We start from the raw sequence: 15,426 nt of genomic DNA, 5'->3' as shown, positions 1-15,426 counted from the left end.
GTGGCAGCAGAGTTGGTGTCCTGGCAGTCATAGATGAAACAGGAACCGAAATTGAGGGTGTATAAAAAAAAAATAAACATAAATACTGAACTCTGTATTCAAATGATCCTCTACTGAGGGAGATACACATGTAACCTTTGATGTTTAACGATTTTCTCAATTTTAACCTTCTAACTGAAAAAGTAAGGCGCGATTTAAAAGCTAATGTATTTTCATTTATATTTGATGCACTTTGGTAACATTAGATTGTCACAATAGTTAGTGGATTACTGTATCATATGTCAAAGATATAGTCCATTGTCGCTGTAACTAGAAGTTCGCCAGGCAACAGTCGATGGTACAGACGGCATTCCCTTAATTGATCGCATTTTTTCTACTTTTGCGCCAGTTTCAATGACTTTGGTATAATTTCACTAAAGCAGTGTAGTATGATGAATCTGTACTACCGATAATACTCAAAATGTATGTCTCTTGTGAAGTTTTGTATATATTGTTTCCATGGACTCCTAATATGGGCGTCGCGGAAGCTGCGGCCGCCTATATCGGTTCTCTTCCTGTATGACACACGCAGATAAACTGCTGTACCAGTCGCGCTGATTACGTTGAGCGCTATGGAGGGTGAACTGGAAATGCCCGTATCTCGGACACTGTACCGTCAGTCGTCCATTGAAATGCGCGTCCAGCCAGCTTCTCCCACAGCTTCTGAATACGAGGATGAAGGCGAAGATGACAAGCCGCAGCCGCCTCGTGTAATAGACGTTACTCCTAAAATTCTCCAAAACAAACAGTGTGAAACACAGGGTCATACACAGCAAGTAGTGCAAGATGAAAACGAAAAGTTCAAACTTAAGAAAAGCTCGGATGAAACCACACCGTCAGAAGTCAACAGTACGCAAGAACAAGCTCCAAGCAGTGAGACAGAAGAACCTGATTATGTCGTACTGGCAGTTAGAAGTGACGTGGAAGAGAAGCCTGAACAAAAGGAAGATAAGGAGGCACCAGAACGAGCACAGAAATCCGACGAGAAAGAAAATTCAAAATACAGAAACAGTCACTGCGAATCAGTTGGGACACTGAAAGGTATGTGAATCATAAGTAATGAGCATATCGGTAAATCTTCATTTCATATGGTGTAATTGACGTGTTTGACGTTAACTATGCAAAAATGTAAACATTCTGCTAGCAGTAGATGAAGCTTCAGGAATTAATATTACACTATACGTTGTGTAAATGTTTCTACGTGTTTCTTAGTCTGTACTACATTATTAAAAAAAATCAATATGGCTGCCAGTGGTGACTATGTCTCATGCTATGTCTTACGCTGCAGTGATCTGTCGAAACGTGATAAATAACAAAATTCTTCCGAATGTTTGACATGTGGAGTTATTACATTAAAATGCATTACCCACTATCTCCTTTACGACAAGCTCCGATTTGTGCAGTATCTAGATGCGTCTCGTTTGTAGGTAGAACGGACTAACATCTAAGATTACATCTATTCATGTGCATGTTATATGCACTCTTCCTGTTATCTTTCTTTGTGTTATTTCTAGGAAACTTACTTGTTTTCGTGCTTTCTATTACAGCGTAATGCAGCAAAGCTATTTTTTACATAGATTTTTCCAATGTTATTGAGGCTCATATATGATAACGAGAAAATCATGTGTGAATTAATACCACTAGAGCAATTTGTCTTTGCTGTATTTATCTTTACAAATAATATTTTATATCTGAGATACATTTACATCTAAATGACTACTCTGCGATTCACACTTCAGTGTTTGGCCGAGGGTTCAACGAACAAAATTCAGACAGTATCACTACCGTTTCACTTTCGAATAGCACGTGGGAAAATCAAGTACCTAAATCTTTCCGTGTAAGCTCTGATTTCAGTCATTGTACTACGACGGTCATAGTTCCATAGGTAGGTGGGAGTCAACAACATATTTTCTCATTCGGAGGAAAATGAAAATGAGCGTTTGGCGTCATTGACCGGGAGGCCCCTTGCGGGGCAGGTACGGCCGCCTTGGTGCAGGTCTTATTACGTTCTAAGCCACATTGGGCGACCTGCGCGACGAATGGGGATGAAATGATGATGAAGACAACACAACACCCAGTCCCTGAGCGGAGAAAATCTCCGACCCAGCCAGGAATCGAACCCGGGCCCATAGGACGGCATTCCGTGCCGGTGACCACTGAGCTATCGGGGCGTACTCGTTCGGAGGAGAAAGCTGACGATTGAAATTTCGTGAAAAAATCCCACTGGCAAGAAAAACGCCTTTGCTTTAATGATTGCCACCCCAAATCAAGTATCATATTTACGACACTCTCATCCTTCTTTCGCGATAATGTAAAACGTGTGCCCTTCTTTGAACTTTTCTGATGTCTTCCACCAAGCCTATCTGGTAAGGATCCCATACCGTGCGCAATACACCAAAAGAGGACGAAAAGGGAGGTGTACACAGTCTCTTTAGTAGATTTGTTGCATCTCTAAAGTGTTCTGCCAATAAAACGTAGTCCTTGGTTTGCCTTTCCCACAACATTTTCCGTGTCATGGTTCCTGTTTAAGTTGTTAGTGATCGTAATTCCTAGCTATTTATTTAAATAGACAACCTTTAAATTTGCGTGATTCATTATGTAACTGAAACGTTGTGGTTATTTTTGGTACTCATGTGGAAGGTATCACACTTTTTGTTGTTTATGTTCAGTTGCCACTTTTCGCACCATACACGTTTTTCGTCTAAACCATTTTGCAGTTGGTTTTGTTCTTCTGGCGACTTTAGGCTGGACGATAAACGACAGTATCATGTGCAAACAATCTAAGAGGGCTGCTCAGATCACATCCTAAATCGTTTATATAGACTGGGAACAGCAAAATAACACTACCTTGGGGAACGCCAGATATAACTTCCGTTTCACTCGATGATTTTTCATCAGTTACAATAAACTATACCTTTCTGACAGAAAACCACAATCCAGCCACACAACTGTGACGATGCTCTACAGTCAGGAAATTTCGTTAGAAGCTGCTTGTGAGGAACTTGCAAAAACCTTCGAAAAATTTAGAAATATAGAATCAACTTGGGATCCACTGGCGATAGCATTCATTAGTTTGTGTGAATAGAGAGCCAGCTGTGTTTCATTACAAACGATATTTACTGAATCCTTGTTGTCTATGATGTCTAGATGGTTTTCATAGAGGATTTCATAATGTTCAAACACAGTGTGTGTTTCTAAATCGTACTGCGAACTGATGCCAGTGATATGAATCTATAACTTAGCAGATCACTTCTATTTCCTTTCTTCTGGATCTACAGCCATTTTCTGCAAAGAACTCTGAAGCACATGAAAGAGGGTACACCTCATTATACAGTTAATAGGACTTCGACCCATTCACTTCAAGCGTGATGTGCGAGAAGAATGACTGTATAAATGAGTCCATGTGTGCTGTAATTAATCTAATCTTATCTTCACAATCGCTACGAGATGGATACATGGAGGTTGTAGTCTATTTCTATTTTTCATCATTTAAAATAGTTTCTTGAAATTTGGATGTAGACTTTCTCTGGAGGTTTCCCGTCTATCTTCAGTGTCAGGCAGTTAAGCTTCTTCAGCATCTGTGACACTTTCCCATTGGTCAGACAAACCAGAGACCATATGTGCAATCTTTCTTTGTGTGTGTTCAGCAGACCCTGTTAGTCCTATTTGGTATGGATACTACAAACTTGAGCAGTATTCTAGGAAAGTCACACAAGTGATTTGTAAGCAATTTTCTTTGTGGACTGATTGCATTTCCCTAGTTTTATCAATAAAGCGAAGATTGCCACCTGCTTTACCTACAAGTGAACCAGTGTGATCTTTCCATGTCATATACCTAGAAAGGGCTACATCCAGGTATTTGTATGAGTAGACCGATCCCAATAGTGACTCTTATAAACTGTGCTCATAGGAAACTACGTTTCTTAGTTTTAAAAAGCACACAGTTTTAGATTTCTGAATATTTAAGGAAAATTTCCAATCCTTGACTACTTTGAAATTTTTTCAAGAATCCACTGAATATTTATCCGGATTTTTTCAGATAGTGCTTCATTACAAATAACTACATCGTTTGCAAAAAGTTTGAAGTTATTGTTAACATTATCCACAAGACCAACAACATAAACACAAACAGCAAGGGTCTCTGCACACTTCTCTGGGACACATTAAAGTTATTTTTACATTTGTCAATGACTCTCCAACCAAGATAACATGCCACTTCCTCCCTACCAAGAAACCCTCAATCTAATCGAAATTTCACTTGATACCCCATTCAATTGTACTTTTGACAATAAACATAACTGTGTTAGAGAGTCAAATTTTTTTTCGAAAATGGAAAGGTACTGTTTCCACTTTACATCCCTGACCTTGACCTTGCGTGTTAGATTGACCTGTACCACTTTCCAGTCCTTAGGTACACATCATTGAGTGAGCATTTGTATGTGATTATTAAATATGGAGTTCTTACAACAGTATACTCCAAAAGAAATTTAGTTCAATCCTTTGGTCAATATTGACCACTTGCAGCGAAATGTGTTAAGACATAACTATACAATTAATAACAATTTTTACAGAAAAATCCTTATAATTTAATTCCACTTCTTTTAGAAATATTCTTGTAAACTAGCGTTGATAATGTTTATCTCAGATAGTTCTACTTTCTTGTAAAATGCGTCTTTCAGTAACGAGTCATAAATCCGCACTTTCATTATATTACAGGACAAGGATCAGCTACATATAGGAAGTGCTTATTTTGTGTGTGGTTGCAGCCTTTGTCAGTCTGTGTCATGGTATATGAAAAATCCTGTTTCTGTCCTGTGTTGTGAAGGTATACATTCTCTTTGTATATTCTCATTTAAGTTGCTTTTGATATAAAGCAAAGCTGTATATAAATGTATACATTTAACAGTGTGGTTCATGGTGTGGGTTCCTGTAGTCATGTCCTAGTTCATGAACCACGGGCAACGTATGAGTGGCCAAGTAAGTGGTCCCGACAGTCAGGGTACCAGTTACTTTGGAATAAGGCTGGGCATCTCGGGCATATTCTGAGTCGTGGTCACCTTTGTGCTCATACGGCAAAGGCTACCAAATCCACCGGTTAGTCTCTCAACCGTTAGGGGTAAAACCCAATGGGACTCGGGGCAAGTAAGACTAGCAACCTGCTTCCCTGGTACTATAAATATGATGCTGGCAACAATCAGAGCAAAATGCTTTATACATCTAGAAAAGGCATATGACCGGGTTCCTAGGTGGAAGTTATTGTCTGTTCTATGAGATTATGGAATAGGAGGCAAACTTTTGCAAGCAATTAAAGGTCTTTATATGGATAGTCAGGCAGCAGTTAGAGTTGACAGTAAATTGAGTTCATGGTTCAGAGTAGTTTCAGGGGTAAGACAAAACTGTTGTTCATATTATTTATGGATCTTATGTTGAAAACAATAGTCTGGCTGGGTGAGATTAAGATATGTGAACACAAAATAAGCAGTCTTGCATATGCGGATGACTTAGTTGTGATGGCAGATTCGATTGAAAGTTTGCAGAGTAATATTTCAGAGCTAGATCAGAAATGTAAGGACTATGGCATGAAGATTAGCATCTCCAAAACGAAAGTAATGTGAGTGGGAAGGAAATATAAACGGCTTGAGTGTCAAATAAGAGGAACAAAGTTAGAACAGGTGGATGGTTTCAAGTACTTAGGATGCATATTCTCACAGGATGGCAACATAGTGAAAGAACTGGAAGCAAGGTGTAGCAAAGCTAATGCAATGAGCGCTCAGCTACGATCTACTCTCTTCTGCAAGAAGGAAGTCGGTACCAAGACTAAGTTATCTGTGCACCGTTCAATCTTTCGACCAACTTTGCTGTATGGGAGTGAAAGCTGGGTGGATTCAGGTTACCTTATCAACACGGTTGAGGTTACAGATATGAAAGTAGCTAGGATGATTGCAGATACTAGTAGATGGGAACAATGGCAGGAGGGTGTCCACAATGAGGAAATCAAAGAAAAACTGGGAATGAACTCTATAGATGTAGCAGTCAGGGCGAACAGGCTTAGATGGTGGGGTCATGTTACACGCATGGGAGAAGCAAGGTTACCCAAGAGACTCATGGGTTCAGCAGTAGATGGTAGGAGGAGTCGGGGCAAACCAAGGAGAAGGTACCTGGATTCGATTAAGAATGATTTTGAAGTAATAGGTTTAACATCAGAAGAGGCACCAATGTTAGCACTGAATAGGGGATCATGGAGGAATTTTATAAAGGTGCTATGCTCCAGACTGAACGCTGAAAAGCATAATCAGTCTTAAATGATGATGATGATGATGATGATTAAAACAATCAATATGTTGAGCTTGATAAAGTGGGGTAGTTTGTGCTCCTTAGGTTTCACTTGGCATTATTTTGATTAGTTTTTTTTTTAATTTTCAGAATTTTAGTGAAATAACAGGAACATCCTACATCAGAAGGCCATAGGAAACATGTGACTGAAATAGTCTACAATAGTCCACTTTCAGGTACCCATAAGTGACTACGGCTCCCAGTTTCCAATTGAGACGCACACTCTTGCTATTCATTTGCAGACATGGCTAATATGTCCCTACCTCTATAATTTGAAATCAATATGACAACCTAAAAATATTAATGGTTTATTTTTTACAGCTTTAGTTTACCCCTGAATTAGTACAAGTGTTTTATTAGGATCACAGACACATTGATTAGAAGAAAATCAATTCAGTTCTAGTTCTAACTTTTCGTATGTTGCCTGATGTCATGGTGTGTATTGAGTAGTGTGTCACCTGCATAATACACTACTGAATTGCCTCATACCTAGTATGGTAAATCGTTAACTGTAATGATGAAAGTACTGGAACAGAGACACCTCCGTGGCACTCAAGTCTGAAGCTTCCTTCAACGAAGAGTATCTATTTTTAATTGAGACTAACGTGTCTACTATTCCTTAAATATGACAAGATTAGAGCTAAAGATGGGTTTCTTATGCCATAAATTCTAGTTTTGCAAAAAACATGTCTTTGCTGAGATCACAAAGTGCAACAGATACCAGATCCTTATTTTCAAATGCAGTTAACACCTGGTTAACAACTTCAGTGATAGCGTTTGCAATACTTTTACCATGTTAGAATCCAAACTGTCTGTTGCAGATAAGGTCATGTTTCTAGAAACAAGTATTTGGCTGAAGCCTTGGGGATATTTCCAGCTAAGCCATGTCTCCGCAATACCCTTTCTTTCAGGAGTGCTAGTTCTGCAAGGTTCACAGGAGAGCTTCTGTAAAGTTTGGAAAGTAGGAGACGAGATACTGGCAGAAGTAAAGCTGTGAGGAGGGGGTGTGAGACGTGCATGGGTAGCTCGGATGTTAGAGCACTGCCTGCGAAAGGCAAAGGTCCCGAGTTCGAGTCTCGGTCCGGCACACAGTTTTAACCTGCCAGGAAGTTTCATATCAGCGCACACTCCGCTGCAGAGTGACAATCTCATTCTGGAAACATCCGCAAGGTTTTGGCTAAGCCATGTCTCCTCAATATCCTTTCTTTCAGGAGTGATACTTCTGCAACGTTCGCAGGAGACGTTTGGAAGGTAGGAGACGAGGAACTGGCAGAAGTAAAGCTGTGAGGACGGGGTGTGAGTAGTGCAGGGGTAGCTCAGATGGTTGAGCACTTTCCCGCGAAAGGCAAAGATCCCGAGTTCGAGTCTCGGTCCAGCACACAGTTTTAATCTGCCAGGAAGTTTCATACCACCGTACACTCCGCTGCAGAGTGAAAATCTCATTCCAGATATTAAGCTGGTTGTACATCAGATTTCGAGCTTCTATGTGACACAGGATATCTTGGAGATATTGCATGCATTTAAATTTGTTATTGTTTCTCGTTTCTTCTGCGACATTGTCCTGACTTGTTTTGTATACCATGGGAGATCTGTTTCGTCTCTAATTAATTTATTTGGCATGAATCTCTCAACTGCTGTCAATACTATTTCTTCGAATTTAAGCCACATCTTGGGTACACTTACATAGATAGTTTGAAAGGAACGGAGACTGCCTCTTAGGAAGGTGTCAAGTGAACTTTTATCTGCTTTTATAAACATATGTGGTTATGGTGGTCGAGCAAACGGAGCACTAGACTCTGACCAAGGAATTCCCAGATCAAGCCACAGATAGAGATTTTTCCTCCTTTTAGTCCCTCCAAGACCACCCTAGGTCCACATAGTCATAACTGAATTTTTATTAAGAGTTTAGTTGACACTTATGGACTTTTTTCAAAAAAATGGTTTATTGTGTGAAAGCTTTGCTCCAAGAAAAAAATTGAGTTTATATTTCAAAGCTTTTGGAATTTTCATTCTTTTAACTTTATCTGGTGAATTATTGTACATCCAATTCCCAACGTGGAACAAGTTTTATGATAAAAAGTTGTTCCGCACTCAGTCGGCGGCCCTTCATACAGTGAGTTGTCGACACACATGAAAAAAAGGCCAGAGCTCAGAAGTTCGTGTGATGTGGGTTAATGATGTCACATATGTACGAAATTTCACCACTATTTCACCCAATGTCACTGTGGACGTGTCACACGACGGGAAGGTCGTCACCCCCCCCCCCCCTCCCTCCCAATTAGTCACATCTCACCTCTTCTCGTGAAGTTTCTGCGATAGGGAACAGAACTGTGGCCCAGGAAAACGTTTCATACACACCATCTCTCAGAATCGACACAAAAAGGCCTCAATGGGTGGCTTAAAGTTCCTTTGGGGCGTTCATTCCCATACATTTCAGTCGAAAACGGTAGTGCGCAGTGCAATGAGTACCTGGATGACGTGCTTCACAATCTTTTTTACACTGCTGGTCACATACGAATGCTGATGGGTGTCGAAAGGGCTGCCTGACCCGCCGATGCTTATGTATAGGTGAACCGGGGGTCTTCAAGAGCTCCATTGCTGTTTTATTCACGCTCATTTCCGTGTTGCACCCCTAAGTGCATACGTCCCAGGAGAGAACAATACAGAAGGGCTGAAAGAGCATAAACACCCTTTGCTATTTCTGCTCACAGTCAGATTTCGAGAAATTATTTTGTTTGGTCATTAGTGTTTCCACACTATATACAAGAGCAAAAATTGTGGTCACTAATTTTTTAGAACATTTCTCCTGGAGCACAACGGTTTCTTTATTACTTAAAAATGAACATGAACAGTCAAAACTGCAAGAAGCTTCTCTTTGTGAAGTTACCGGTTTCGGTCTGTTTTAGACAATCTTCAGATCTGACACCAAGATGGCAGAACGGAGCCGGCGCTAGACTCCACAAAGGCTGCTCAGTTAGCGTTCTTGGAGTTTGGCGCCTGCTTCGTTCACAGTCACCGTCTCCCATCTTGGTGTCAAGCCTGAAGATGGTCTAAAACAGAATGAAAATGGTAATCCTATAAAAAAAGGAAGTTTATTGTAGTTAGGACTATTCATGTTCATTTTTAAGTAAAATTGTGGTCAGGCTACACTCGAAACGGGACAGACCACATTCAGTGGGTTGCAGCCCCAGCATGTCCTGAGAGAAGGACTGAATCGTCTGGGAGGTCGTGTCAACAGTGTCCAAGGTTGTGAAGAACTTCGTCCTGTTGTGCGAACGTTCATTTTTCGACAGCCAAATGTGTGGTAATGAACGCCCCAAGAGAAAGCATGGTTTCATTGACGCCCTTTATGCCATCTCCTAAGGCCTTTTCGTGCCGATTGTTAGCGGTGGTGTGTCTGAAATGCTTTACTGCGTCATCTGTAAGAAATCCATGTGATTTCAACGTTGAGTATCGCTGTTCTGGCCTCCACTGCAGAGGGTGTGAGACGCAGGTATAAGTACAAGCAAGTCTTCTGGTCCAGATTGTTTACCAGTTAGTTTCCTTTCAGAGTATGCTGATGGAATAGCTCCATGATAGTTAAATCATATACAACCGTTCGCTCGACGAAAGATCCGTGCACAAAGACTGGAAAGTTGCTCAGGTCACACCAATATTCAGGAAAGGTAGTAGGGGTAATCCACTAAATTACAGGCCCATATCATTAACATCGATATGCAGCAGAATCTTGGAACATATAGTGTGATCGAAAATTATGAATTACCTCGAAGAAAACGATCTATTGACAGGCAGTCAATACAGATTTAGAAAACATCTTTCTTGTGACACACAGCTAGCTCCTTACTCGCATGAAGTGTTGAGTGCTATTGACAAGGGATTTCAAATTGATTCCGTATTTCTGGATTTCCGGAAGGCTTTTGATACTGTACCACACAAGCAGCTTGTAGTGAAGTTGCGTACTTATGGAATATCGTTTCAGTTATGTGACTGGATTCGTGAATTCCTGTCAGAGAGGTCACAGTTTGTAGAAATTGACGGAGTCATAAAGTAAAACAGAAGTGATTTCTGGCGTTCCCCAAGGTAGTGTTATAGGCCCTTTGCTGTTCCTTATCTATATAAACGATTTGGGAGACAATCTGAGCAGCTATCTTAGATTGTTTGCAGATGACCCTGTCGTTTATTGGCTAGTTAAGACATCAGAAGATCAAAACAAATTGCAAAAAGATTTAGAAAAGATATCTGTATGGTACGAAAATTGGCAGTTGACCCTAAATAACTAAAAGTGTGAGGTCATCCACATGAGTGCTAAAAGGAATCCATTAAACTTCTGTCTCTCCCCCCACATCCACCACTGGTGGCAGCTCCTGTCCAACTGCCCAACACTATGTGCTGTTCACATCCAACTGCCCAACACTACAATAGCGAATATTCCAACAATGCCAACCAGCTACAGACTGCATACAGCACAGTCAGTGATTTTCATACAGAGCACTATGGGGTGTTACCAACATAAAAATCTAAACAGCTTACTTATATAGCCCCCATGTTCCCCACAAAAATTTACGAATTGTTTTGGGCAATGGCCACTACATATTTGCTAATTTTTTTATATTAACGGTAATAAATATATCAAATGCACACACTTATTGATACACTGTTGGTCAAAACTTGTCCTCACAGCCGATAAAGACAGTCCTGATCATTCATCACACTAGTACAACATATAAGCAGTAAAAGAAAATGCACACGGAAGTAGTGGATTTCCATCCAGTCTTGAAGAAGCAGTGTTGTCCTTACAACAGAAAGACAGTGCTGACTCTTGACATGCAGACAGGTAATGGGCCACAACAAAGCGAACCCATAGCAGAGTCAGTCGAAGTTTTGAAGAATATTGGTAGGTAGGTCATCACAGAGCAGACCCACTGTAGTTCTTGTAGAGATGGCCAGCAGCCATTCATTACGACTGTGTGGTTTCACAATCACCATCGACGAGTCTTGTGGATAATATAGCAAGTCCATAAACCACCACTTGTGCATTCACATACTTTTTGGAATGTCCTTAGAACCAGTAGTTCTGTCAACCAGTCCCTTGCTGAATTATCAACACATGTGCGAGCACTAACAGTCCCCCTTTTTTCTCACATATTGTGCATATACTGTGACCAACAGAAACGAGTGCAGTAACCTTACTATATACTTAATTTGAGGAACTGGCGTTATTCAATTTTATGACATGAGAATACAGTTAAAATGGTACAAAATACATCATTAAAGAACATAATAATACAGATACCATTTGTAGCGTTACAAAAGAATAGAAATAAGCAGATACATCAGTGTTACAGGAATTATGACATAAGTAAATAAATGAGAATACTCAAAGAGTAATTTGTCATATGATCATTAAAGGAAAACATAACAGAGTAAATAAAATCTAAACATTTTTCCAAAGTATTTGAGGATAACAGTATTCCTCATCACAGTGAATGTAGCTTAGTATTAGAAAAATTCTACAACATAACTCTTATCAGATAAACACATAAAGACAGGAAGAACACAAATACACAAGGGTACACAGACACATAGCGGAATAACACAAAAGGAAAGGGCAGGTTTATTTTTCAGTACAACATTTGGTACTGCAATATTCATAGTATTTGATTTGCAAACAAAATTTTCTTTGCTTTTCGGAGATCTCCCTTAGTTCATCATTATTCCAAAAAGTCCTATCTATGCATGATTTCTGTATGCTATTCATATCCTCTTTCAAACTAATTATTCTTCATTGTACACTACCTTTTTGGCCAAACTTTTTTCTTATATCTTCTCAATGCAGTCTTTCCCAATTCTTCATACTTAGTTTCTTATATAGTATCCCCCTCTTAAGCTAACTTAAATCTACTGAGCTCAGAGATATATACTAGAGAATGAGGCAATGCAGCAGTACAAAACAATTAACGCAAACAAGAATGAGGAAAAAATGCAAAGTGGCAAAGCAAGCAGCAACAAATATAAATTACCAAAGCAAATGCAATGTTACAACTAATATAAGGGAATGTGCAGCAATAAGACAAATAAATCAGTAGTAAAACTGGCTTAGCATAGTAATACAAAGTGAAATACAGTACAATTATGCCAGGCAAACAGCAGCAGCAAATGCAATAACTTATACCTAAACATGACAAAGCTCAAGCAGAAAAAATATTACAGTAAAGATAAAGGAAATGTCTATTTATACCTTAATACCTATGTCACATCTTAACACTAGAGTGATACATCACAATAACTTACTCTACCAAACAAGTTACCAAATCGTTGAAAAAATTATGTATGCATTTCCTGTGAAGAGAGATGTCTATTTGTGCTCCCTTTTTTAAAGAAAGTAGATCAGAAAATTATTATTTACTGGGTCTGTAGACAGAAAACATTTCTATTTGTACATATATTAAATTTTATTTTAAACAATGCTACAGTGCAGCTAGAAACTAGATATTAAACAAAATAGCCATATATATATATATATATATATATATATATATATATATATATATATATATAAAGCAAAGCATGAAACGTCATTCACTAGCTATATAGCATCTCCTAAGGCAGTGAAAAAATCTCTCAACAAGACAGACAGTCATAATCAGGTGTATAGACGTAAAATATTTCTCATCATTTCATTAGGCATTTCAGAAAATATCAGAAAGTACGAGCTCCAAACTGTAATCGTGTGTTTTCAAGTATGAGCGTGTTGTATTTGGGATGATTTCTACAAAGGAATGTCAATATCGAGGTTAATGGCTTCGTTTTTCTCCACCTGTGCCTCTGAACGGCCCACACTAGTGGCTTTTTCTCCAGGCAACTGTCGTGCAGCTGGGCACCCACAACGCATTACGTCAAGGTCACCTAACTTCTTTACTGAAATATTTACAATAGCAGTTTCTGCTACAGTGACAGTCTCATATAAAAATGGCCAAAATTTCTGTTAGCATAGTGGCACTCATAGTCAAGCACACACTCACCCTTCATAATGATCACAACCACACCTCGCCATCACAATACACATCGTTGTCGCAATAATATCATAACACCTCAATCAAATCTCAAAAACGTCGTAGCTTTCTTCAATTATCACAAAACCTTAAAAAAATGCTCTCTGTTCGTTTCAATGAAGTCATCTACCTCAAACATACTTCAAAGATCATGATCCCATATAAAATATAGCATTCAAAGCTCTCATAGTATCACAATGGTTCCAAAAAATATGAACAGTTCACAAAGTAAAAATACAATTTCATAAGTGTGAATAAATTTAACTGTGTAATTACATACGTATGTGTCACTGACATAGTAAAAAAAACGTTTGTCTCTTTGTTAAATAATCAGATAGCTGTGTAATTCTGTGCTAGAGAAATATGATACCGATGTGTAAAGTTGTATAAGCAAATACCACATTAGCTAGGGCTCCTAGCGCTTGCCACACGCTTAGTACACAAAGTAAACGTGTACCCCCTGAGGATTAATGTAATTATACCCTCGGGTGTAACAGATCACAGCAATCGAATGAAATGTATCACTGAAAAGCATCCTTGTATATTCGTAATTAGAGAATCTTTCAAAAAAATGTTTTAAGTACAAAAATTAATCACTCAAATACGTTTCCTGTATCGCCAAACTGTGCATCTTGCTGTAAGATAATTTCTGTCATTGGTTAACGGTAAAAATGTGCCACGTGTCGTAGTTGCCGTTGTACACATGGAAAGTTCTGCAAAAGTCAATGTCCTTACCACATTATAAGCGAAAGTGAAATGCTATGCGTATAGATATCGTAGTTATTACACTCATTGCCGTGATCAAGAAAGTGCTGTAATGTATTGTGCTATGGAAAAGGCTGTCACATTGTAGCTATAACACAAAAGTAACTACTAAAACTTGTTTCACTTTCCAAAAGGATACAGAAAAACTGTGCAGATAAAAAACAGATACAGCGTAAAAGCAATAATATAAATTGTGTCACTCATTAGTAACATCGTGATATAATTGTGTAGCTGTCAAACAAACCAAATGCTAAGTCATCTGTAATCTCTCAGAAAGTACTTTAAATAAAGAATGTCTTTTCAAGTAAACCAAAATGTTGCATTAAAGTCTCATTAGCAGTATATGTTCTAAGTATGTAAGCCTTATAGTCGTTACATAAACGTGCAACCAATAAGCAAGAACGTACACACAATAATACTATAACAACGCATTCGTAATTACTATCTAAATAAGTTCCCTAGGTTCTTGCCTGGATAGTTAAGTTCAAAACATTGTTGCATATTACCAGTTTCTAAGTGTGAAAAAGTGTACGTGAAGTACATGAAGTCAAAAATTTTATGGCAAAGACTAAGTTAAAAAGCAGATTATCTCTCAATAAACGGTTTTACATGTGAAATGTGGTGTAAATCTTTACTCCTCCAAGTACGCAGAGTTTCAACTCCAACGCAATTATCATGTTGTATAAAACTTCCTCGCAGATTAAAACTGTGTGCCCGACTGAGACTCGAACTCGGGACCTTTGCCTTTCGCGGGCAAGTGCTCTACCAACTGAGCTACCGAAGCACGACTCACGCCCGGTCTCACAGCTTTACTTCTGCCAGTATCTCGTCTCCTACCCTCCAAACTTTACAGAAGCTCTCCTGCAAACCTTGCAGAACTAGCACTCCTGAAAGAAAGGATATTGCGGAGACATGGCTTAGCCACAGCCTGGGGGATGTTTCCAGAATGAGATTTTCACTCTGCAGCAGAGCCCGCGAAAGGCAAAGGTCCCGAGTTCGAGTCTCGGTCGGGCACACAGTTTTAATCTGCCAGGAAGTTTCATATCAGCGCACACTCCGCTGCAGAGTGAAAATCTCATTCTGGAATCATGTTGTACACATCGGTAAAGAACGATAAAATTTTTCTCAAAGTCAGCGCCTATGTTATTTTTCTTTGGGCCAGCCGGCGCATGTGGCTGCCTGCGGCACGAGTCATTGTCTACTGTCTCTTTGTTGTCGCGCATTGTTACTGGGGTTT

The 15,426-nt window shown here is 39.3% G+C and overlaps 1 protein-coding gene across 1 annotated transcript in view; it reads left to right on the top strand.

Moving 5' to 3' along the window:
- Positions 1–597: 597 nt before the first annotated feature.
- LOC124794678 (beta-parvin) overlaps positions 598–15,426 on the top strand; it is a 110,909-nt gene continuing 96,080 nt past the window's right edge. The window contains exon 1 of the mRNA XM_047258213.1: positions 598–1,080. Coding sequence (XP_047114169.1) covers positions 612–1,080 — 469 coding nt within the window. The 5' untranslated portion in view covers positions 598–611. The remainder of the gene's footprint in view (positions 1,081–15,426) is intronic.

Source organism: Schistocerca piceifrons, chromosome 4 (assembly GCF_021461385.2).
Source record: "Schistocerca piceifrons isolate TAMUIC-IGC-003096 chromosome 4, iqSchPice1.1, whole genome shotgun sequence".
Classification (NCBI taxonomy): domain Eukaryota; kingdom Metazoa; phylum Arthropoda; class Insecta; order Orthoptera; family Acrididae; genus Schistocerca; species Schistocerca piceifrons.
The sequence above is the reverse complement of the archived record's forward strand: the minus strand, read 5'-3'. Positions and strand labels throughout refer to the sequence as shown.